Source organism: Acipenser ruthenus, chromosome 13, assembly GCF_902713425.1.
Source record: "Acipenser ruthenus chromosome 13, fAciRut3.2 maternal haplotype, whole genome shotgun sequence".
Taxonomy (NCBI): Eukaryota; Metazoa; Chordata; class Actinopteri; order Acipenseriformes; family Acipenseridae; genus Acipenser; species Acipenser ruthenus.
The window spans coordinates 11,720,833-11,745,102 of record NC_081201.1 but is presented as its reverse complement, the minus strand read 5'-3'; the positions used below and the strand labels follow the sequence as shown (position 1 = coordinate 11,745,102).

The 24,270-nt window shown below is 40.8% G+C and overlaps 1 protein-coding gene across 3 annotated transcripts in view; it reads left to right on the top strand.

The window, feature by feature from the left end:
• The window catches only part of LOC117418285 (ubiquitin carboxyl-terminal hydrolase 22), a 104,466-nt gene that overhangs the window by 41,308 nt on the left and 38,888 nt on the right, over positions 1-24,270 (top strand). For all 3 annotated transcript variants that reach the window (XM_059035678.1, XM_034031182.3, XM_059035677.1), the window contains one exon: positions 13,367-13,499. In XM_059035678.1, the coding sequence (XP_058891661.1) occupies positions 13,367-13,499 (133 nt within the window). The remainder of the gene's footprint in view (positions 1-13,366; positions 13,500-24,270) is intronic.

Sequence of the window (24,270 nt, the reverse complement as noted above, 5' to 3'; positions counted from 1 at the left end):
TACAGGGTTGAGAAGAATAGTGAAAAATTTAGTCATCGGCTTCATAAGTCCATTCTTGTCAAATCCATTTTAAGCCTGTATATAGGCCTTGCTGCTCATGAATATTATGAATATATGTTGTTGTTCATGCCTATATTTAACAGTACTGCAGTGAAATTCCTAGAGTAACACAGGCCAGGCCTTTGGGACATGCTGCTGTTAGACTGTACCTGCTGTAAAGGACTGTACCTGCCGTAAAGGACTGTACCTGTCAGTCTTGCAGTAGCTGCAGCTTCCTCTACAAATTATTTTTTAAAAAGAAAACAGTCTTTGTTTGCATATGTCAACCGATCACTTGAACACTTTTACCAATACCAGAAGCCCTGGAAAATGGCAGTCCTTGAAAACATGCTAGTCCCAATATAAAAAAAATAAATAAAACTGCAGGCATAATGAAAACACATAGACTAGTTGCAACTGGAGTATTGAAATGTAATGGACCTACAGCAGATGAAGTGATTCAGTACCAGGATGCCGCAGCAGCATTTTAAGTATACTGTATAGTTTGACATATCTGCACAGCCCAAATTAAAGCAAAAAACGAGCAAAGATTTTCAACGCAAGAAAAGTGGAACCAGTGACAAGTTCAACATTAATATTATGGGTCAAATATATGAACACATCTCGCTATACAGTACAGACCATCGTAAATCGAGGTTACGTTTATTGTATTTTGCCAGTATTGCATGTACATTTGTAATGTATCTATTAAAATACAGTGAAAAAGCAGTACAGCTATGGCCAAAAGTCTTGCATCTCCCTATATAATTAAATCATTTTGCTTCACGGAGTTGAATGAAGCCTGTTGAATAATTATATACCGCTTTGTAGTTTTCCATACTTAACAAAAAACTGTGACATTTAAAAATGTGACATTTCGAAATCCAGCATGCCTTAATATACTACTATTATGGCTTCCGATAGACTTTTGCGATATTGTTCTGTAGTTTCTTTGATTACATGATGTTAAATAAAATTGTTACTCCTAGTGTGTGTTTTTTTTTTTTTTTTTTTTAATTGTCTCAATCCAGAATTGTGATGCAAAAGTTGTGGCCATAGCTGTACCATCTCTCTCAGCAAAAAAAAAAAAAATGTAAAAGCGTAATATTTGATAGTTTTCAAGCGAGGATGTTTAATTTTACTGTAACCATTAAAATATTTAATACCATATTACTCTAAATTAGCGCCGCAGTCAGATATCAGATTTGTAATGCACGCCGCCCTTGAATAAGCGCCGCAGTCAGATATCAGATTTGTAATGCACACCGCCCTTGAATAAGCGCCGCAGTCAGATATCAGATTTGTAATGCACACCGCCCTTGAATAAGCGCCGCAGTCAGATATCAGATTTGTAATGCATGCCGCCCTTGAATAAGCGCCGCAGTCAGATATCAGATTTGTAATGCATGCCGCCCTTGAATAAGCGCCGCAGTCAGATATCAGATTTGTAATACACACCGCCCTTGAATAAGCGTCGCAGTCAGATATCAGATTTGTAATGCACGCCGCCCTTGAATAAGCGCCGCAGTCAGATATCAGATTTGTAATACACACCGCCCTTGAATAAGCGTCGCAGTCAGATATCAGATTTGTAATGCACACCACCCTTGAATAAATGCCGCTATTAATAATGAAACATGCAACAAACAAAAAAAATAAAATAAAAAAAACAAAAACCCTACCCCAGCTCAAATAAATGCAGCACTTGATAAAGAAACACATACAAAACACAGTATGGCAAAACATTACAAATAGAAACTAAATGAATGTAATAAACTTGAATACAATGTATTTAAAAGAATAGAATTAAACACTGGAGCATACCGGTATTTTACTGTAAAATTTATGGAACCCAAACAACAAAAGAATATCGTAGGTACACAGCACTATGTACTGATACAACAGCACTAAAATAAATTTTATATATATATGGAGAGAGAGAGAGAGAGGAATTCGCAAGAAAAGTAATACATTTTAGTTGTAATGCAGGAGCTGTATGATTATCGTTTAAGTTTCTTAAATGCATTTCTGTTTTGGCTGTATGCACGGTATTTTGGCTAATAAGAGACACTGCAGAATCCTGATCCAGACAGGAAGTTTGGAGAGTGGGGGGTGTGGTGTTTTGTGGGGAGTAGAAGCTAGTGTAGCTCTCGCTGTGGTGATGCTGTTTAGGGGATAGCCACGGGATGAACTCCTCTTCCTCACCGAAGCCCTGTCTGGATCAGGAGACCGTGAGTGTTTAGTTGTCTTGCTGGTTGAAGAGAAAGAAACGCACCATATATTAGAGTTCAACTCTGCGACTCTTAGAAACTGCTGTAAGAAAAGAAGGGGAAAATAAACCGACCTCCTTGGTGTTGAATTGACATTTCTCTCTTGTTATTATTTCCCTGTCCACGCTACACTGGTATGTGACCTCACCTAGTCAAACACTGATCTGATCTGCAAGCTCAACAGCTTTCAGTTTAAAGTTGTAGGACTTCTTCGCCATCCTCAGCAAGTAGTATCGGCAGAACGAAGACAGAATAACTTAACGAAGACAGAATAACTAAAAACAGAGGTCGGAGAACCATTGGCAAACTCAGACCACAACATGGTCTCATTTGAAGTGCTTTTTAAAACCCCAAAAGTAATGACTAAAGCGAAGGTTTACAATTTTAGGAAGGCAAACTATGAAGGAATGAAACAGAGACTAACAGAAGTAGATTGGAGTCAAATAGAGAAAACATCCACGGAAAAAGGATGGCTGTTTTTTAAAAATGTAGTACTAGTGGCGCAAAACAATTGCATCCCAAAAGTAGACAAATCTAAAACAAAATTGCCAAAATGGTTTAATAGATCAATTAAAATATTCACAGAAAAAAGGCACTTTACAGAGCGTTTAAAAGGGACCAAGAACAAAGTACACAGAAAGAGTACTTGGAACTGCAAACACAAGTCAAAAAGGAAGTTAGAAAGGCCAAGCGAGAGATAGAAATGAGCATTGCTAAAGGGGCTAAAACCAATTACAAAAAGTTTTTCCAATATTATAACAGCAAGAGAACATTCAAAGAGGAGGTACAATGTCTAAGAGATACAAATGGCAAAATCATAGATGAAGAGAAAAAAATAGCAAATATATGAAATGATTACTTCTCACAAGTTTTCACAAAGGAGGATACGGACAACATGCCCCACATGTCAACCTGTTCCAATCTAGTTTTAAATAACTTTAGCATAATGGATGCAGAAAAGGGACTAGGAGCTCTTAAAATAACAAACCCCCTGGGCCAGATGAGATCCTCCCAATAGTACTCAAATAAATGAAAGAAGTTATTTACAAACCGCTAACCAAGATCATGCAAAAGTCTCTTGACACAGGAGTTGTACCAACAGACTGGAGAATTGCAAACATAATACCGATCCACAAAAAAACCGAACCAGGTAACTACAGACCAATAAGCCTGACTTCTATGTAAACTTATGGAAACTATAATAAAATTACCTATATGGTAACAGTTATCTGGGAGACAGTCAGCATGGTTTTAGGAAAGGGAGATCGTGTCTAACTAACCTGCTTGACAAAGCATTTGACATGGTTTATTTAGATTTCCAGAAAGCTTTTGACAAAGTCCTGCATAAAAGATTAATTCTCAAACTGAACGCAGTAAGGATTCAAGGGAATGCATGCACATGGATCAGGGGGTGGTTTACATGTAGAAAACAGAAAGTACGAGGTAACCAGTGGTGTACCACAGGGATCAGTATTGAGTCCCCTGCTCTTCCTAATCTACATTAATGATTTAGATTCTGGTATAGTAAGCAAACTTGTTAAATTTGCAGACGACACAAAAATAGGAGGAGTGGCAAACACTGTTGCAGCAGCAAAGGTCATTCAAAATGATCTAGACAGCATTCAGAACTAGGCAGACACATGGCAAATTACATTTAATAGAGAAAAGTGTAAAGTATTGCACGCAGGCAGTAACAATGTGCAATATCATATGGGAGACACTGAAATTGAAGAAGGAATCTATGAAAAAGACCTAGGAGTTTCTGTTGACACAGAAATGTCTTCACCTAGACAATGTGGGGAAGCTATAAAAAAGACCAACAAGATGCTCGGATATATTGTGAGAAGCATTGAATTTAAATCAAGGGAAGTAATGTTAAAACTTTACAATGCATTAGTAAGACCTCACCTAGAATATTGTGTTCAGTTCTGGTCACCTCATTACAAAAGGGATATTGCTGCTCTAAAAAAAGTGCAAAGAAGAGAAATCTATTCAGTCTTGAACAAAGAAGAGTATGCGGCGATCTGATTCAAGCACTCAAAATTCTAAAAGGTATTGACAATGTCGACTCAGGGGACTTTTTCAACCTGGAAAAAGAAACAAGGACCAGGGGTCACAAATGGAGATTAGATAAAGGGGCATTCAGAACAGAAAATAGGAGGCACTTTTTTACACATTGAATTGTGAGGGTCTGGAACCAACTCCCCAATAATGTTGTTGAAGCTGACACCCTGGGATCCTTCAAGAAGCTGCTTGATGAGATTCTGGGATCAATAAGCTACTAACCACCAAACGAGCAAGATGGGCAGAATGGCTTCCTCTCGTTTGTAAACTTTCTTATGTTCTTAAATAAACTTCAATATACGCCTCCCAATACTGTTAAAAAAATGCAATAAAAAACTGTGCCTTTCAAAAACCATATTAGTTCTAATTACCACCTCCCTTGTATAAACATTGCAGCTGTTTTTAGTAATTTAAACAGTGCGCCATTAATTCAAAGTAATACGGTATATAAAATGTAATACACTGTTAGTATTTTGGATGTTCTCATCCACTGTTCTTGGTGTGCTAGGCAAACGTGTTAATGCTAGAATAATGACTCCATCTTCATGCCCGCCTCTTATTGTTAGCTAAAGTTCACTGGAAAAACCAAATAAATCAGTCCCATATTCCACTAGAGAGAGAGCAGAGGATCTCTCAAGGACTCGGCATTGGCTGTCCACAATATTTTTTGCCAGAGTACATCATTTTTTGCGAGAACAAAACAACCTCACGACAAAATAAATTTACATTCTAAATTCCTTTTTTGCTAGAATACTATTTTCGCCACAACTGCTACTTTTTTTCGTGAGAAGAATTACTTTTTCGCGAGACGTGTGATGAAAAAAGATTTTAAAAGATAAAATAAACACATTTCCCACTCACAAAATGAAAACACAATGTTACAGTCAATCTTATGGAGTCCCAATTATATACAGACATGTCATGGCTTACTAAAGATATATATGATTTTCAGACAGTTTCAGTTTTTTTCTTTTTTTTTTTTTTTTTTTAAACTGAAGAAAGATTAGGCCCTTGCAAAAAAGGATATTTTGTCTTGAAGCCAAATAATTTTTCGCGATCAAACATCTAACTGCAAGAGCTGTACTGAGCATGCTCAGAACCAAAAAATCTAATCCATATAGCTCAGGAACAGATTCATATTTTTGCATTAAAATGGGAACAGGAGGGGGGCGAGCAAAAGTCGCAAAGACACAGTGAGAGTCAGTCACAGAGAGAGAGCAGAGACGGAGAAATCTTTAACTGTCATGGCGGCGTGCATAGAGAGACCAGCAGATTTTCATTTTATTTTTGAATAGTGTAGAAGTTCAAATTAGTAAATTGGATAAGCACCAGTGTTTTTTTGGGAGTGTGGATTTCCTTGCCGCGTTGGAGGTTGCTGTGGATGAGTTGCGAGCGGTAGCTGAAAGAAGAAAGCTGAAGGGAATCGCAGTATAGAAAGCTTCCAACGTGTTTGGAAAGAACGCTGTTCTGTTTATTATTCTACATGTTTCTTGGAATTGACTGGCTGCATTGTGCAAGCCAGTTCACTCCTTCTCAGACAGCCTTCTATCTAGGATTGTGCCAGGTCCATGCTGTCCACTCTATTGGATGACAGAGTGCAGAGAATAGCCGCATGTTTAGAGCTCTTTAAGATCAACAGAGGGCTCACAGCAGTGACGTTCCAGAGACTTCTGGGCTTGATGGCAGCAGCTTCACAGACCCTTCCATTGGGTCTACAGCGCATGCGTCCTCTGCAGGCCTGGTTCAACTGCGACTGTCTAAAGGCGCTTTCTTGGTGGAAACAGCTTGCCCATCTATGCCTCAGCGTAGCGCTGGGAAGTGTCACCAAAAGGGAGGTCATCACCACAGATGTGTCCAGCCTGGACTCGGGCGCTGTGTGGAATGGCAGGGGTGGGCAAGGTGTGTGAAACCCCCCTTGGCAGAGTCTCCACATCAATGTTTTGGAGCTGCAGGCAGTTTACCTGGCCTCGCATAATAGATGCCTTGGCATACCAGTGGCTGAGGCATCTGTTATACACCTTCCCACTGCTTGCACTGCTCCCGCTGTAGTCTGAAGAAAATCAGGCAGGACAGGGCCAATGTGCTGCTAGTAACCCCATATTGTCCCAGGAGAATCTGGCTTTCCACTGATGCAGCTATTGAGCGGCCAGCCGTGGAGACTGCCGATGCGCCCCGACCTGCTCAGCCAGGCGCGGGGGACCTTATGTCATCCCGACCCATCGAGCCTGCAGCTCTGGGTCTGGCCCCTGAACGGCTGCATTTGATCCGTTGGGACTTTCCAACAGGGTTATTGACACCCTACAGAACACCATCCCCTCGTTCCCAGTATGGCTACAAGTGGGGGCGTCTTCCAGGCATGGTGCCTACCTACTTGTCCCATGGCAGTTATACTACAATTGTTGCAGGACCTTTTTGAAATCCCCCTCCATGTTAAAGGTCTGTCTGGCAGCTGTTTCAGCTTGCCATGTCAAGATTGATTCTGTCTCCCCAGGAGCTCCCTTCCTTGCAGACATTGGCCCTCGCTGGAGACTATATGTGGTGCTTAATGCACTTATGAAGCCTTCATTTAAATCCCTGCGTTCAGCCAAGTTGAAATTGCTATCTTTTAAAGCAGCTTTCTTGCTTGCTATCACCTTGGGAAAGCAGGTGAGTGAGATGCAGGCCTTCTCTATCGTGAAAGCCTGCTTATTTTTTACCAGGACAGGCCAGGACAAAGGTCACGCTCCGCAACAATCCAGCCTTTTACCGAACACCATCTCGGCTTTCCGTGTCATCCAGTCTATGGAATTGGAGGCTTTCCATCACTTCCTTTCCGGTCTGAGAAGAGAGCGATAGCGCCATACGCTGTGCCCAGTTCGGGCCCTGGTGTATTATGTTGACAGGACAAAAGGTTGGAGGCAGTGTGAACAATTTTTTGTCTTCTGTGGGGCAAGTCCCGTGGTCAAGCCCTGTCTAAGCAGCAACTGTCCAAGGATAGCAGACACGGTCAAGACTGCCTATGAGCTGGTCAACTTGCCCCCTCCAGAAAAGCTCACTGCCCATTCCACCATGGGCCTTGCAACTTTGTGGGCTTTATTCCTGGGTGCATCTGTCAAGGACATATGCAATGTGGCGGTGTTGGCTACTCCCCATACCTTTACTAGGTTATACAGGCTAAATGCTGGGTTTGGAACTAGAGTGTTAAGGGTAGTTTCCCAGTCAACTCTTACAATGCAGACAACGCAGGTGAAATTCTCTCTCAATTGTTCACCCTAGCTACTTGTTACAGGGGTACCGAATGGTAACGCACAAGGCAGCCTCTCAGCTCAGCCTTGTAGCATTCCGGTCGTTCTGCAGTCATTCCCTTGCGACGGCTTGGGTACACTCGCCCATTTGGTAATTGTTACATTTCGTACTTGAAAAGAAACGTTAGGTTATTATCGTAACCCTGGTTCCCTGAAATAGAAATGTAACCATTAACCTTCAAGCTCGCTGCGTCCATTATTCGCAGCAGACTTGAAGGGAAAATGACGCTGAGATCTCTGACTGCAGTACTTTTGGTCCGTCGGGGGCGCAGTCACGACTGCGTCACAGGCTAAAAAAGCAGCTTTGGTATAAAGTATTCAGGATTCGGGTCTTTAGGAGATAAATACCCATTCGGTAATGGTTACATTTCTATTTCAGGGAACCAGGGTTATGATAATAACCTAATGTTTTTGGGAATGTACTAGTTGCCAGTGTAGCAAGTTTTTAGAGAGTTTTGCACGTATGCTTCTGTGCCGCTCTGCATTAGCTCTTACACAGTGGAGTTAAAACAGTAATTTAGGCAAGTTGGTGATGTATTAATCTGGTGCCTGCTTATTGTCTGAATCGCCCTATACTATATGTGGTGAGTGGTGTCACAGTCCTTGTACAAGTTTACCACAGCAATTCTGCAGTTTCCACCTGGTTATACTATACATGTACCATGGTTTGCCATGCTTCTCTGGGCTTTACAATGCTTGCCTATGCTTTACCATCCTTGGTCATGTTTTTACTAATGTGTAAGGTTTTATTAAGGATCTGACACATTATTCAATGAAAAACAAATTATTTATTACAGACTGTGTAATAAGAAATTAGATAACATATACTTGTGATTTTATTGGGCTTATTGCCTTAACCCATAATAGGAATTTTCTAAAACCTGTTTTTCTTTTCAGTCCTGGATTCCATAGGGTAAACCATGTAGCTTGCATCTTGTTTTCTAATTCCCAAAGGTAACCTATTTAACTTCAGACATTTTATTTTGAATGGGAGAGGGAACACAGTATTTGCAACAATACCTACTGAGCCAGCCTGCCACACCCAAACCCCACCAGACCCATCGAGTATTACTGATATGTGGATTAAGAGTATGTTCAAAGTGAGTCTGGGTGTGTGTTTCACTTGATTTGTGGTTGATGATGCATAAACCACACGTGACTGAGAAACTCCCAGGGTGGGTAAAGAGTACCTGCAAAAGAGATCTGTAAGTCAACCCAACTTGGTGTGTTATTGCGCTCTTCCAATCAAAGCAAATATTTCAGTATACCTGCACAGCTTGGTACTTTCAGAACCACTCTTCCTGAATCACTTGACAACCAATTCACTTTGGGAGAGGTGTGTTAGGCTTGGAGGCAATGTTTTATAAGTGCAGTTACACACTCCAGGGTGTTCAAGTATCTGCAGTACACGCAATGAAATGTGTTATTTAAATGTGTATATACAGCTCTGGAAAAAATTAAGAGACCACTGCAAAATTATCAGTTTCTCTGGTTTTACTATTTATAGGTATGTGTTTGGGTAAAATGAACATTTTTGTTTTATTCTATAAACTACTGACAACATTTCTCCCAAATTCCAAATAAAAATATTGTCATTTAGAGCATTTATTTGCAGAAAATGACAACTGGTCAAAATAACAAAAAAGATGCAGTGTTGTCAGACCTCGAATAATGCAAAGAAAATAAGTTCATATTCATTTTTAAACAACACAATACTAATGTTTTAACTTAGGAAGAGTTCAGAAATCAATATTTGGTGGAATAACCCTGATTTTCAAGTACAGCTTTCATGCGTCTTGGCATGCTCTCCACCAGTCTTTCACATTGATGTTGGGTGACTTTATGCCACTCCTGGTGCAAAAATTCAAGCAGCTCGGCTTTGTTTGATGGCTTGTGATCAAGAGGAAGATGGATGGTCACAATACTTTTAATTGGAATTTGGGAGAAATGTTGTCAGTAGTTTATAGAATAAAACAAAAATGTTCATTTTACCCAAACACATACCTATAAATAGTAAAACCAGAGAAACTGATAATTTTGCAGTGGTCTCTTAATTTTTTCCAGAGCTGTATATATATTGCTAGAATTAATATTATTGTTATTTGTAGTATTATTGTTGTTCGATAACAGCATTTTATTTTGTTCTATTTTTTTTTATTTCACTAAAATTTAAAATATGTTTGTACATTTTTGGTTAACATCTTCAATTTTATTTTTTGCTTGCCAATCATTTAATATCAAATCTTATTTTTTATTGAATAGAGCCTTCTGATATAATATTGCCATTAATGTCTTCCTCCTCCTCCTCTCATGTTCATGACAATGTGTGCATTGCAGGGTGTCTGACATAAAGTCAAAGAAAGTTTGAGTACCGTAGCCCCCCAGGGGACCTATTTTTTTTAACTTGTCCCAGCAGGGGGGAGTAGGTATTCCTAAGCAATCTGCTGGATTCTTAGTACCTCAATAGTGGGCATTTGTATGCCAAATATTTGCATCTCCCGTTATGTTTTCAATTATTTTATGTACTGAGTCTTTACAGTTTTTGAAAGTTTATCTACTTTATTGTTGTTACAGTCTTAAGTCTAGTTTATGCACATCAGCATTGCACTGTACAGTAATTCAGTACCTCTGATTCATCTGCTTCAATAGACGATCACAACACCAGTAAGTTATAAGACAACTGTTTTAACAATGGGCCTCTGGAGAGTAAGACTGCCCCCCCCCATGAAAAGCTAGCTCTGCCCCTGACACACCCGATTGTATTTTGACACGAACGATGATTTCCCTGTTCCATAAATTATTGCAGGTCTCTCAGTCTAGGCAAGTGTATTGATAGATTGCTGTAGCAGTGGCCTGCAATAGTGGAATTCTGCAAAGTAAACAAAGGTATATACAGTACCATCCTTTCATTGTATATTCATTTTAAAACAGTGTTTTTAGTATGATGGTCATTAATGAATGGTCAGTATATTTGTTCTGCATTTCATTAGGTCCCAGCAAGGTAGTTCATAAAGCCAAGTCTAGTGAGATGCCAACCAAGACTAAAAAGCTACCATGCCAGCTATCCTCCACAGTGGCAGAAACTAGGAAAAGTATGTGTAACTGTTTTGTGTATTTTGAATTAGCTTTATTTTTAAGTTTTTTGTTGTGTATTTATGCATCTGGAAATTAGGAAAACGGGTAATTAATTCTTAATTTACATTTTGTGATTGTAGTTTATTATTAAAACTGGAAAATTGATTTGATTGGCATTTTAACAATTTTTTTTTATTACATTTTCAGAAATTTAAAGGGTACAATGATTTTAATAAAAAAAAATGCTGAAATAAAATGAAATAGCTAACATTTTCCTTAAATTAAGCAAAAGTAACTAAATGTGCATTCAATTATTGAAATTTGGGCTCAGTTGTGATGTCAACTGAAATGGCAGTATGAAGTTGGGGGAATATTTGGAGGAATGCAAGGAGGGTGGGGAGCTTACAAAAGATGAGAAGACTGTCTTTTTTAATTCTGTCAGAGAATATTATGCAGAGGCAAGTTCCTACATTACCAGAAAATTGCCAGTGCATGATGAGTTCTTAAAACATGCAGAAGTGGGTGGCTCCCGAGTGGCGCATCCAGTAAAAGCACGCGCTAGAGTGCAGGATGCGCTCTATAGCCTGGACGTCGCCGGTTCAAGTCCAGGCTATTCCACAGCCGACCGGGGACGGGAGCTCCGAGGGGGCGGCGCTCAATTGGCCGAGCGTCGTCCGGGGGGAGGGAGGGTTAGGTCGGCCAGGGTGTCCTCGGCTCACCGCGCAGCAGCAACCCCTGTGGTCTGGCCGGGCGCCTGCGGGCTTGCCTGTAAACTGCCCAGAGCTGCGTTGTCCTCCGACGCTGTAGCTCTGAGGCGGCTCCACGGTGAGTCTGCAGAGTGTAAAGAAGCGGGCGGCTGACGGCACACGCTTCAGAGGACAGTGTGTGTTTATCTTCGCCCCTCCTGAGTCAGCGCAGGGGTGGTAGCGGTGAGCTGAGCCTAAAAAATAATTGGGCATTTCAAATTGGGGAGAAAATAATATAAACTGATTTGGCAACGACTAAATTAAAAAAAAAAAAAAAAAAAAAAAAAAAAACATGCAGAAGTGGCTGACATCAGTCGGGGGGCAAATTTGAATCTGTGATGTATTTTGTCAGAAGATTTGACTTGGTATCAGGTGACATGCTAGATCAATTTGAAAATGAGTTTGCTGCATACCAGGTAGAGAACATTCCATAAGGGATAGTTTGGTCAGACAGGGCAGATAATGCATGGTTCAAGATAGGGAGGATCTCATATCCAGCAACAGGACAACCAAAGTTTGCATCGTTGCTCATGGTGATGTTAACTATACTGATAATAATACCCCACAGTAATGCAGAGACTGAGCGAATATTCAGCATTGTGCATAAAGTTCACACAGTGTTCTGTCCAAATTTGTCTAGGAAAACCGTAGAAGCTCTTTGTGTACTTAGGCTGAAACTCTTGTCTGTGGAAAATAAATGCTAAGAAGCTGTGTACAATATCAAGTTACAATATCAGAGGTATGTTTTTGTGTTATATACAGTAGTAAGAAATGTATTTATGGGTACAGTGATGCTAATTGCATATACTTGCATGTATAAACAATAAATACTCTGTACATAATAAAAATGTTATGCTGAATCTCGTTCAAATATTTTTGTTTTTAATTTGAAAAACAGTCATTTGTGCCACAGATTAATTGGCAAGAAAGAGGTAAGTCTTACTGGGACAAAGACAATAGAAGTATGATTTTATTAAGACTTATTTAGTTTTATTACAGTTAAATAATTGGCTCAGAATTATATTTCTATATAAGCACAATTAATTATTGTTTGATACTGATTGATTTTCTTAAGAGTGTGTGAAACTGATGATTCGGAAGGGATTGTCACCGAGGGGGCGGTGGTAGGGGTTGCTAGGGTTTTCTCGATGCTTTGCTCGGCAGGTGCTAGGTTTTCCATTATCAAATGTTGGTATCTCTGAACCTAATCCAAATTACATATTTATTTAGTAATAACTAAAAACGAATGACTCATTGCGTGACCTCGGAAGTGCAATCCTAAAATTTACAAGAGCTCTGATTGTTTTTTATTTTACTTGAATTGCTACAAAAAACGGCCAATAAATACATCAAATGCATGTTTACTGTGATGTCTACATCTTTCATAAAGAGACACAAGTCCTACAGAGTGATTTGTGATTCATATTTGGTAAGATTTACTAGAATTTAGCTCTGTGTTCTTTTAAGACATTGAAATTCATTTTAGATTATTTCAGTATTGCGTAAGATCTTGAAGTTGTGGGTAAATATTACACAAAGTGATAAGATCATTAAAAATGACTGCTCTGTGTGTGGGTGGAGAAGGTGGTGGCTATTTTTGTATTGCATTTGTTTTATGTCTTTGAGAGCTTTCCCTGTTTTATACCTAAATAGGACAGTTCTTTTTTAAATATTGAATGTAGCTGCAGCTCTAGTTATTTGAAGTGTTGATAGAGATGTCCTTGCAGGCCAGGACACCAGGAGAATGGGATTTGTAATTTTTATTCACAGCAGTTTTTTGTGGGAGGCTTTGGCCTCTTCTAGCATGTATTTATAGTAAATTTACTGCCCCAATTGCTGCAAGTTATGATAATATTGAAATATTCTTTTTTTTCTTTTTTCTTCACAGGCAAAGTCTTGTATCTGTCACATGTGCGGCGCCCACCTGAACAGACTTCATTCCTGCCTCTACTGTGTCTTCTTTGGATGCTTTACCAAGAAACACATTCATGAACATGCAAAAAACAAACGGCATAACCTGGGTAAGAGTAAACTGTTTCGGGCGCTGGGCTTATTTATCTTTGATGTCTTTGTTTCTCAAGCCTTTGATGTGCATACCAGTAATGGGTATAGACAGTAAAACCATGCACACACTTACACCCTCACCCACCCACACACACTCACTCAAACACCCACCCACGAGAAGCATTAACATTCATTACCTCCACACCTAGAGATGAATTGCTTTCTCTGTCATCTTCCAAAATACTCACAGGTCAGTTTCAAGGTAGTGTGAAACACCAATCCTGTACTACACATGGTTCACCTAGTCAACCCATAAAAGAAAGCTTCATTCTCCAGTACTGTTACACCTATTGTGCGATGAATACTGACTAAAAGAATTCTGTATACATTGTTACTACTATGAGCTAAAATGAAATGATATCACACCAATAAACCAATTTTGTTAATATGTACACTTATCATTGACACCACATTTTCAGAGACAATCATTAGCGGTCATCTTACATATTGAAAAACTAACATTGCTAAGTACAAAATAATGATTCTAATGATCTACCATGCTCATCTGGTGAGCCAAATTAAAGGCTGATAACGGGAGAAGGTAATATTTGGATAATTGTAACTTTCCAGGACAATAATGACCACTTCATGACATACAAATTACTTGTCCTTGGTGCATACCAGATCAGGTCCATGTGTTACTATTTACCAAAGTCAATTTAAAATCCCAATGTAGTTTCCTTTTGGTTTCGAATTTATGTAAACAGAGAGCATGTGGATACATTTGTATTTGAATTCATCATTAGAACATGAGAAAATGTAAAACGAGGGGAGACCATGAGACCTACCAGTGCTGGTCTGGTTCCTAGTAGCTCATCTCAAAACCTCTTCAAGTTGGTTCTTAAAGGATCCAAGTGATTGAGCATCAATAACATGTCTAAGTAATCCATACCATACCATACCCTCACCATTGTGTGTCTCCCCTCTGTCCTAACTCTGTCTCCACTCAATTTCCAGCTGTGTCCTCTGGTGCTGGTTTCTGTGCTTAAAGGTTTTTGTTTGTTTGTTTGTTTTTTTAATATAATTAATTAGCAGACGCTTTTATTCAATGCGACTCACAGATATTAAACTAAATATAAAAGCATATAAGTTACAGGCAATAAAAATACAAAACAAACACATATATACAATATATACAAAATAAATATAAATAAGTCTCTCTAATGTCCTTTTGGTACTGTGGTGACCTAGACTGGACACAGCACTCTTAAGTGCGGTCTCATCATTACAACCTTGTCACAATCTCCTTTTCATCTGTACTAATGCAGAAAAAGTGAAGACATCTTGAGACATTTGTGTGGAATTCTAACCATCGTGTGTGTGTGTGTGTGTGCATTTTGCACCATATACAATAGAGGTTTTCTCTAACTTGGTATATTTGTACAGTATCATAAATACTAGAATCATGTATTACAGATAATATCCTCACAGCATCTGCACTGTACCTTGTTGTAAAACATGGTGGGCATGAAGTACTTCCTTTAGCAGATTTCCTTAAAGATCCATAAAACCCTGGTTCATACGATGCATGGTGATCTACTGAAAGTACTGATTGCTCTAATTTTATATTTACAGGTCTGCTGAGGGTGTATGTTATTAATGAGCGAGATAGCAATCTTGCTGTCAAACTGCACATATTCATTATTTGGGATCAAACTTAACATGTAGTGGGGCATCCGGTAAAGGCACTCCACTCAGAGTGCAGGATGCGCTCTATAGCTTGGAGATCGCCCGTTCGAATCCAAACAATGCCGCTGCCAACCGTGGATAGGAGTTCCCAGGGGGTGGCGCACAATTGGCCAAGTGCTTCCCGGACGGGGTAGGGGTTAGGTTGTCTGGGGAGTCCTTGGCTCACCACAACCAGCGACATCTGCTTAGTCCTCCGATTCTAAGTTCTGAATGAGGCTGCATGGCGGGCTTGCAGAGCGAAAAAAAGCAGACGGCTGACGGCACTCGTTTCGGAGGACGCAAGTGCTCGTCTTTGTCTCTCCCGAGTTAGTTTGGGGGTTGCAGCGGTGAGCCAGGTTGAATAATAATAATTGGACATTCCAAAATTGGGGAGAAAAATTGGACAATGAATGAAAATAATTGTTAAAAAAATAATTAAGAAAGATTAATCTATACCTTTTTTGTTTGGTGGTTTATGAAGATAATGCAAAGGTAGGCTCGTTTTTAGGTTTGATATTAGATCTGTTTTACTGCAGCTTTAATAAAGCGTCAATCGATTGCAGTGCAGTTAGAAAGTTAATTGGTATTGATTTTGTACACTTTTGTAGACAAGTCCTTTAGAATTGGGAGCTGCTTGTATTTATCTAAATGTCAGGCAGCTGGCTTGAAAGCGGTGGCCTTTAGTTTGAACTAGTTTTCGCTTGTCTTTTAACCCACATGTTAATCCTCTTAACTTCTTGTGAGACGTAGAATCCGGGCATAGGAAAGAGCTTGGATTTATATGGCAGCTGCCAATATTTTGCAAACAGCAAGCTTTTAAAGCTTTATTGCTAAAATCAACATTAAATGTCATACCTTGGCTCTCTATTTAAAGAGAACAAGCATTGACCAAGGTCACATATAATGAATTGTGGTGGTAATGTAGTTCCTTCACCCCCTCCTTTTTGTCTCCTAAGATTTCATGTTGATCTATATGACCTGTAGATAAAGTAAAAGTAAATAAGACCTTGTTGTCAAATAATCTAGATAGCTGGGATTGTGATTTGATCCAAGTTGTCACCAGTGAGAATGGTGTCTGGTCACTGAAGAAAGGCTATGCCATCTGCTATTTAACTGAAAGGCTTGTCTATGATCCTTTTAAAAGAACCTTGCAACAAACACTTCTTGAATTTATTTTTTTCTACAAAGTCCCAGTGAATAGGACAGTGAGTAGCCTAGTTAGAGATTTGCCATTGGCATTATAGAAGATTAAATATGAGACAGTTCAGTATAATGTGTAGATGATCAAAAGGATGCTACAATTTAAATGTATCAAATGAAATTGTGTGTGATGAAAATGTCTTAAGGAGCAACTCTGTGATATACATAGGGGTTACAAAAAACATCCACATACAGTAGTAACTGTCTATACCATTCACTGCTTTACCTTGGAATAGTGTTACTGTAAATGGATGCATCTATAGCACGCTTTAGAGTTTTAAATGTGTCATAACATTCTTTAGTCTTTGAGAGTACACGAATCTGGGAATATATGGAGGTGTCCCGTCTGTGTACGTCACACTTACATTTTAACATACATTTAGTCTGTGGATATAGAGTTGGATTGTCGCTTCTATCTAACATGTTACCTAACCTTTGTATATTACATGCTTTCTGCTGATGTGCAAGACACCGTGTCATAAGATGTGCAATGTCTTGTTTGACTATAAATAGGTTGTCTTGGCAACTGCAAATAGGTATGGTAGCAGTGATGGAATTGAGAAAGCAGGAGATGTTGTGACACAGCTTGTAGGCTGCTTTTTTCTTTTATGATGATGATAAAGTTCAGGGCCATTTAGAAGTAACATTGGCGCATATAAATGGAATGCTTACTTAACAGACCAAAAAGAAACGAGCGTGGAGTGAGAAGGAACACAAGGTAGGACTATTCTAATTCACTGACACAATAGCAACTGGAATTGTAGAAGGTAATTTGGCATTTATTCACAGCTGGAGTGCAAGGTATTCTGACAGAGCAGTGCAATCATAGGGTGGAGTAGGACATGATTTAATTCAATACATTCTCAACCTAGATATTTGTAGGTCATCTATTATGCTCTGTTGGGAAAATAATAGGCGGCACCGTGCAATAGATCGGTCTTTGCACACACAATGGACAAAATGTTGTGATCTTCCCAACCTTGCTGTCTCGTTCTTCTGATGTTGCACATCGGAGGCCCTGGAAATCGGATATGACAGGTTCTACAGTATTTTTGAAGTTTTTGGCCTATAATGGGGAGCCAGTGGCAGATGAAAACAAGCACTGAAAAGGGGCCATGTTTGAGAGGTCAGATCTTTCAAAGTATTCAAGATATCTGCTTGATACTCGCTGCACACACAGAACTGCTTTATTTAATGGTGACCATCGATGTTAATGCGATGGAGGTAAATGTAGTAAGAAGTGCAATGACACCAATAAAAGTTTACGGTGTCCATTTTAGGACATCCTCAGACATCACCCTTACTGGAGACAAGTATCAGGCATCCCCCACTCAAGTCTCACGCATCAGTAACTTCCTTTATCACCCCTCCTCGAGTCAATCGTCAGACATCAGACCTCACCCCTCCTCGAGTCAATCGTCACCCCTCCTCGAGTCAGGCATCAGACCTCACCCCTCCTCGAGTCAATCGTAACCCCTCCTCGAGTCAGGCATCAGACCTCACCCCTCCTTGAGTCAGTCGTCACCGCTCCTCGAGTCAGTCACCAGACATCAGACCTCACCCCTCCTCGAGTCAATCGTAACCCCTCCTCGAGTCAGGCATCAGACCTCACCCCTCCTTGAGTCAGTCGTCACCGCTCCTCGAGTCAGTCGCCAGACATCAGACCTCACCCCTCCTCGAGTCAATCGTAACCCCTCCTCGAGTCAGGCATCAGACCTCACCCCTCCTTGAGTCAGTCGTCACCGCTCCTCGAGTCAGGCATCAGACCTCACCCCTCCTCGAGTCAATCGTAACCCCTCCTCGAGTCAGGCATCAGACCTCACCCCTCCTCGAGTCAATCGTAACCCCTCCTCGAGTCAGGCATCCGACCTCACCCCTCCTCGAGTCAGTCGTCGCCCCTCCTTGAGTCAGGCATCAGACCTCAACCCGCCTCGAGTCAATCGTCACCCCACCTTGAGTCAGGCATCAGACCTCACCCCTCCTCGAGTCAATCGTCACCCCTCCTCAAGTCAGTCGTCAGGTATCAGTCCTCCGAGATTTTTTAAAAAAATTTTCGGGGAAAGTGAAGGGTTGGACGGAGTCGTCTGAACCACCCAATCAAACAACAGCAAAAAAACTTGCTCGGTGCTTCCTTTGGATGACACAGATGTCAGTGTAGCTGCTGATTGGTGCATGCGTTTTTACCATTCTTTACCATTTAATATGTGTATTTTGAAGCGTTTTAAAAAATACTTTAAAAGTTACGAGTTATGTCTGATGTCGTATGCTGAGAAGATTTGCCTTACAATTTTAAATCCAAACGAATTCAAATAATGAAGTTGCACATCCTTAACTTTTAAAGTATTTTTTAAAACACTTCAAATATACATATTAAATGGTAAAGAAAGGTAAAAACACATGCACCAATCGGCAGCTACACTGGCATCTGTGGCATCCAATGGAAGCACCTAAAGTTGTTTTGCTCTTGTTTGGGTGATTCAGACGACTCCGTCCAACCCCTCACTCCCCGAAAAAAAAAAAAAAACTTGGAGGACTGATACCTGATGCCTGACGACTGACTCGAGGAGGGGTGACGATTGACTCGAGGAGGGGTGAGGTCTGATGTGAGAAAAAGGGACAGCAGATATACACACTTGCTTTTAATATGCCATAGATCTGTGTTTTTTCTAAGTTAGGAAACAAATCAGAATTGTGAAATGTTAGAATTAATCAATTTAGTAAAGTTTACATGCATCTAGACAGAAAATAATTGTAAAATATCAGCTAAACTATGAACAGTATCTACAATATTGTATAGAGTTTGATGAACAGTATCTACAGTATTGTACAGAGTTTGATGAAAAGTATGTACAGTATTGTATACAGTTTGATGAACAGTATCTACAGTATTGTATAGCGTTTGAACAGTATCTACAATATTGTATACAGTTTTGTCACTTTGGTTCATGAGCAGAGAACCCAGGGATGCTAGCAGGGAGATATATAGATGGTTCTAACCCTAACGTGCATAGTTCATATACTGGCTTACAGTGTGATGCCTTAGACAACCTTTAATCAAGTGTAATCATACAGACCCATTCAATTTCAAGTTTCAAAGATTCAGAGCGTTATTAGTACTCCTTCGGTTTATTAAATGCTTAAAGATGGATCAAGTGGTTACTGACCATGTCGGATCCCAGCTAATGGGCAATCTGGGAGGTTCAGTACCTTGTACAAACTTAACAGCGTTAATACTTCAAACATTTATGGTTGTAACATATTTTGCCCTTGGGCTAGATATGCGAAACGCTAATAAACTCCCATCTTTTAAAGTTAATTGGATATGATCTCATGTTTTCTACCTTTCTAATCTCTAAAGTACGTGAGGTAATCCTCAGACTGATAACATATTTTCCGGTACTACAGAGTTCTTCATTATTTATTAAGATACATGTATATATAGAGATATGTTTTTTTAAATATATAACACCAGCTCTGTTTAATTATTCCAGCCTTGGTCTAAAATATATTTCTTTCGAAACAGTAAAAGATACTTTTCAGTGCGTTCTCAATAGGCTGGTTTCTTTTCATGTATGTATTTTAACAAACTTGGGTTCTCTCTAGCTAAAAATCCCCTGCTTCAGCAGTCCTTGACTAAGCACTTTCCCAAATTCATTGCATGAAGTCATACCTTCATTAGATTCACGCGACTACTCGTAACAATATATTTACTGATAAGAAGATGCCTACGTCCTAATTCTCACTACTAAGCTCTCATTAATTTTATAGATGACATAATGAGATAATGCACTGTGGCAGGCTGGCTGGGTTGTGTGACGTCACCCGGAAGAAGACAGACACAGACAGCTCTGGGGTCTGAATGAAAGTGCTGCTTGCGCGTTTTAATTATAAATAAAAATATTTAACAAAACAGCAACACTTTATAAAACAAAAAGGCACGTTGACCAAAACAAATAGAAAAACTAATAATAACTAAAACAAGTATGGTGCTATTGTTGAAACAGCACACATACCAATTGTTTCTTTAGTTTTCTTCTTTTACCTCCTCTCTCTACTTCCCTTCTCCACTCCTGAACCCCCGTTCAGACAAAGCTGCAGGTCTTTTATATTGTAGCCGAGGGGTCAACTGGCTATCAATTACTTAATTTACTCCTCAACCACATTTGGCACGGGTTTTATCAATTTTATCTGAATGGGGCATTTTAACCCCATCCAGGCTGTAAACAATAATAAAACTGCATGTTTTTACAAAAGTAAACAATACGTTTTAAATAATAATATAACAAATAATATAATACACACAGCGGCGGGGTGTACCCCATCACTCTTCTCCCCCTTGTGTGTAGCACACATGGCCTTAAAGGCCCAAAAGTCTTGCCTATAGTCCGAAATACTGACAGCTTTCAGGCTGGCTTCATCAGCCGGGGCAGTCCTGGCAGCAGAAAGGCTGCCCGTGGCAATGCTGACAGCGGGCGAAGTCCTCCTCCAGTGGTCCTGCTTGCAGTGGAAAGGCTGACAGCAGAGTGGCTTCTCCAGCCTAGGCGGTCCTGGCAGCAGAAATGCTGCTAATGGCAATGCTGTCAACGGCAATGGTAACGGCAGCAATGCTGACAGCGGTGTGGTGTATTCTGCCAGAGGCCACAGCAAATCCCCGGGGATCAGCAGCAAATGACCCCTAGGCGGTGACGAACAAGCATCCCCGGGCGACAGCGAACAGGCCTCCCCGGGCAGTGCAGGCTCGGCAGCCCTAGGCGATGCAGGCTCGGGCAGGAGTTGATCCTTGGGAGGCAATGGCTGAAGCTGATCCTCGAGAGGTAGCTTCAGCTCCTCAGCCGGTGGAGGCAGGAGCAACATGTAGTTTCCCTCTAGTGGTGGAGGCGGGAGCAACATTTAGTCTCCCTCTAGCAGTGGAGGCGTGAGCAACATGTAGTCTCCTTCTAGCGGTGGATGCAGGAGCAACATGTAGTCTCCCTCTAGCGGTGGAGGCAGGAGCAGCAGGTAGTCTCCCTCTATCTCTGGAGACTGGTGCGGCTCTCCCTTGGTCACTGGAGACGTCGGGGCTTCTCCCTCTCGCGCTGGGAACTGGTGCTCCTTCTCTTCCTCTTCCTGGAGGAGGGGACAGTTGACTATGAAGTGGACCCACTCCCCACAGGCAGGGCACATGTTCAAAGCCTCAAGAGCGCGGAGGTAGGCCTCCCAGCTGCCCTCCGGTCGTCGTCGTTGTCGTCTTCGTCCCTCCTCCTACTCTCCGGGTGCTGGACACAATGGGACTTCGGGCTCAGCCCCCTCCTCATCCTCCTGCTCTGCAGTGAAGTACTCTATAGTACTCTGTTAAATAATAATATAACAAATAATGTAATACATACAAGGGTGGAGTGTACCCCGTCACGTGGACATTAGACCATTAACTCTGTTTCCTTGTATCATAAGGTACCTTTTGTTAGTATATATGGAGGATGATACAGAGGAACAGCCTTGAATTGAAGACAGCGGCTGACCAGTAAATCCAGCTTTGAACGCCAAGTCTCATTTCCCTGATCTGTTAATGTCTAATGCTGCTTTGCTTTAGACAGGCAAAAGCGAGGGGCCCTTCTTAGTAAATCTACTGGTAAGGGCTTGCAGCTCCATGCATGTACCAAGGTTGTTAAATTAAGTCATAGCCTGCATTGAATTGTCTCACTTTAAAGTTAACAGTTTTCCTGTAACAACAATACTTCTGTTTTCTTATTACAGCAAAAACCTTAAACAAGTAAGACACTTATGTTAGTTCAAATATTATGCTAGTTCAAGTATTCTATTTCAGTTTACCCAAGCATATTAATTCTCTCCAGAGATGATTCTTTATTTACTAGATTGCAATACTTAAGAGGCTCGATGTTAAAAACTGCTTCCAAATTAGTTACTTCTTTTCTGCTAAGACATTTCACAGTGAACACATTTTCAAGTTAATTAAATGAGATGCTAGTTTTTGCCTTTCCTCCCAAGGTTACAGGCTTCTGCACCAGCAGCTCTCAGATAAGGAAAGCTTAGTGCATTCCACATGTTACCAGTCAGCATGACTTTTACTCAGACCTACACAGATCATATAATAATAATTTTTACTGTTACACTGGAATATTGAAAAGGAATATAGGATCCTACAATATTCTCATAGGGCTAATACAGATATATTATAACTAGGCTTGCTACTATTCAATTTTTATTTTTTTGCCAAATCGACGATTAATATCAACGTTTATTTTTTAAACAATCAGGTCGGCCAGGGTGTCCTCGGCTCACCACACACCAGCGACCGCTGTAGTCTGGCTGGGCGCCTGCGGGCTTGTAAGCTGCCCAGATCTGCATTGTCCTCCGATGCTGAAGCTCTGAGGTGGCTGCATGGTGGGCCTGCAGTGTGTAAAAGAAGTGGTCGGCTGACGGCACAAACTTCGGAAGACAGCGTGTGTTCGTCTTCACCCTCCCGAGTCAGCGCAGGGGTGGTAGCGGTGAGCTGAGCCTAAAAATAATTGGCTATTCCAAATTGGGGAGAAAAATAAAAACAATTGGTGACTGCTAAATTTAAAAAAATAAATAGTATGCACAGAACAAAACATTAGATAGTTGAACAAAACTAACTTGCACTTATTATTCTGAGCTCCGCCCCTCTCCTGCTTCAGCACTCAGAGTCACTGGATGCAAGGCAGACGGGCCCGCATCGTCCTGCCATGGAGACTTCCGCTGTCGGTCAGGGTATTGTGCACAATACTCTAAGTGTTTTCCACATGCACCCCATTTTCAAATCAAACTAGTAGCTGTCACTATATATACCTATAATAGCAAAATCTTACCCACACCTTAACCCGCTAATCCTGTACTTTAGAGTACTGTAATCTCTCACAAGTGTTATTTAATCTGTCGTATTTTGTATTTAATTATATCCTGATGTAACTATCACTGACACTGTTATCTGCTCCGTTATTGAATCATATTTTGTCAGATACTTGTAATTGCTAGAACCAAAGTCATTGTTTATTATTATTATTATTTTATTATTATTTATTTCTTAGCAGACGCCCTTATCCAGGGCGACTTCCAATCGCAAGCAAATACAAATACATTCAAGTGTTACAATACAATTCATACAATAAGAGCAAGAAATACAATGATTTTTTCAAGTGTGACAAACCACAATTCAATAATACAGCAGGTAATAGTGAAAGTTACATCAGGATATGATTAAATAGTGATAGTTACATCAGGATATGATTAAGTACAAAATACTACAGGTTAAACACTTGGCAGATTACAATATTCTGAAGTACAGGATTAAATGCAGTAAAATAGGGGGCAGATAAGAGCAAAATAAAGCATATTTAAATGAAGGGTGATAGTGTCCCAGGATACAACAGAGGAGTTCTACAGGTGCTGTTTGAAGAGGTGAGTCTTAAGGAGGCGCCGGAATGTGGTCAGGGACTGGGCAGTCCTGACATCTGTAGGAAGGTCGTTCCACCACTGCGGAGCAAGGGTGGAGAAGGAGCGGGCTCGGGAGGCAGGGGAGCGTAGCGGAGGTAGAGCCAGTCTTCTAGTGCAGGCAGAGCGGAGAGGTCGAGTGGGGGTGTAGGGAGAGATGAGGGTCTGGAGGTAGCTGGGTGCAGTCTGGTCAAGGCATCTGTAGGCTAGTACAAGAGTCGTGAACTGGATGCGAGCGGTGGTCGGGAGCCAGTGGAGCGAGCGGGCGAAGCGAGGTAGAGAGAACACCAGGCGAGCAACAGAGTTCTGGATGAGCTGGAGCGGACGGGTGGCGAATGCAGGGAGGCCAGCCAGGAGGGAGTTGCAGTAGTCTAGGCGGGAGAGTACCAGGGCCTGGACCAGGAGCTGGGT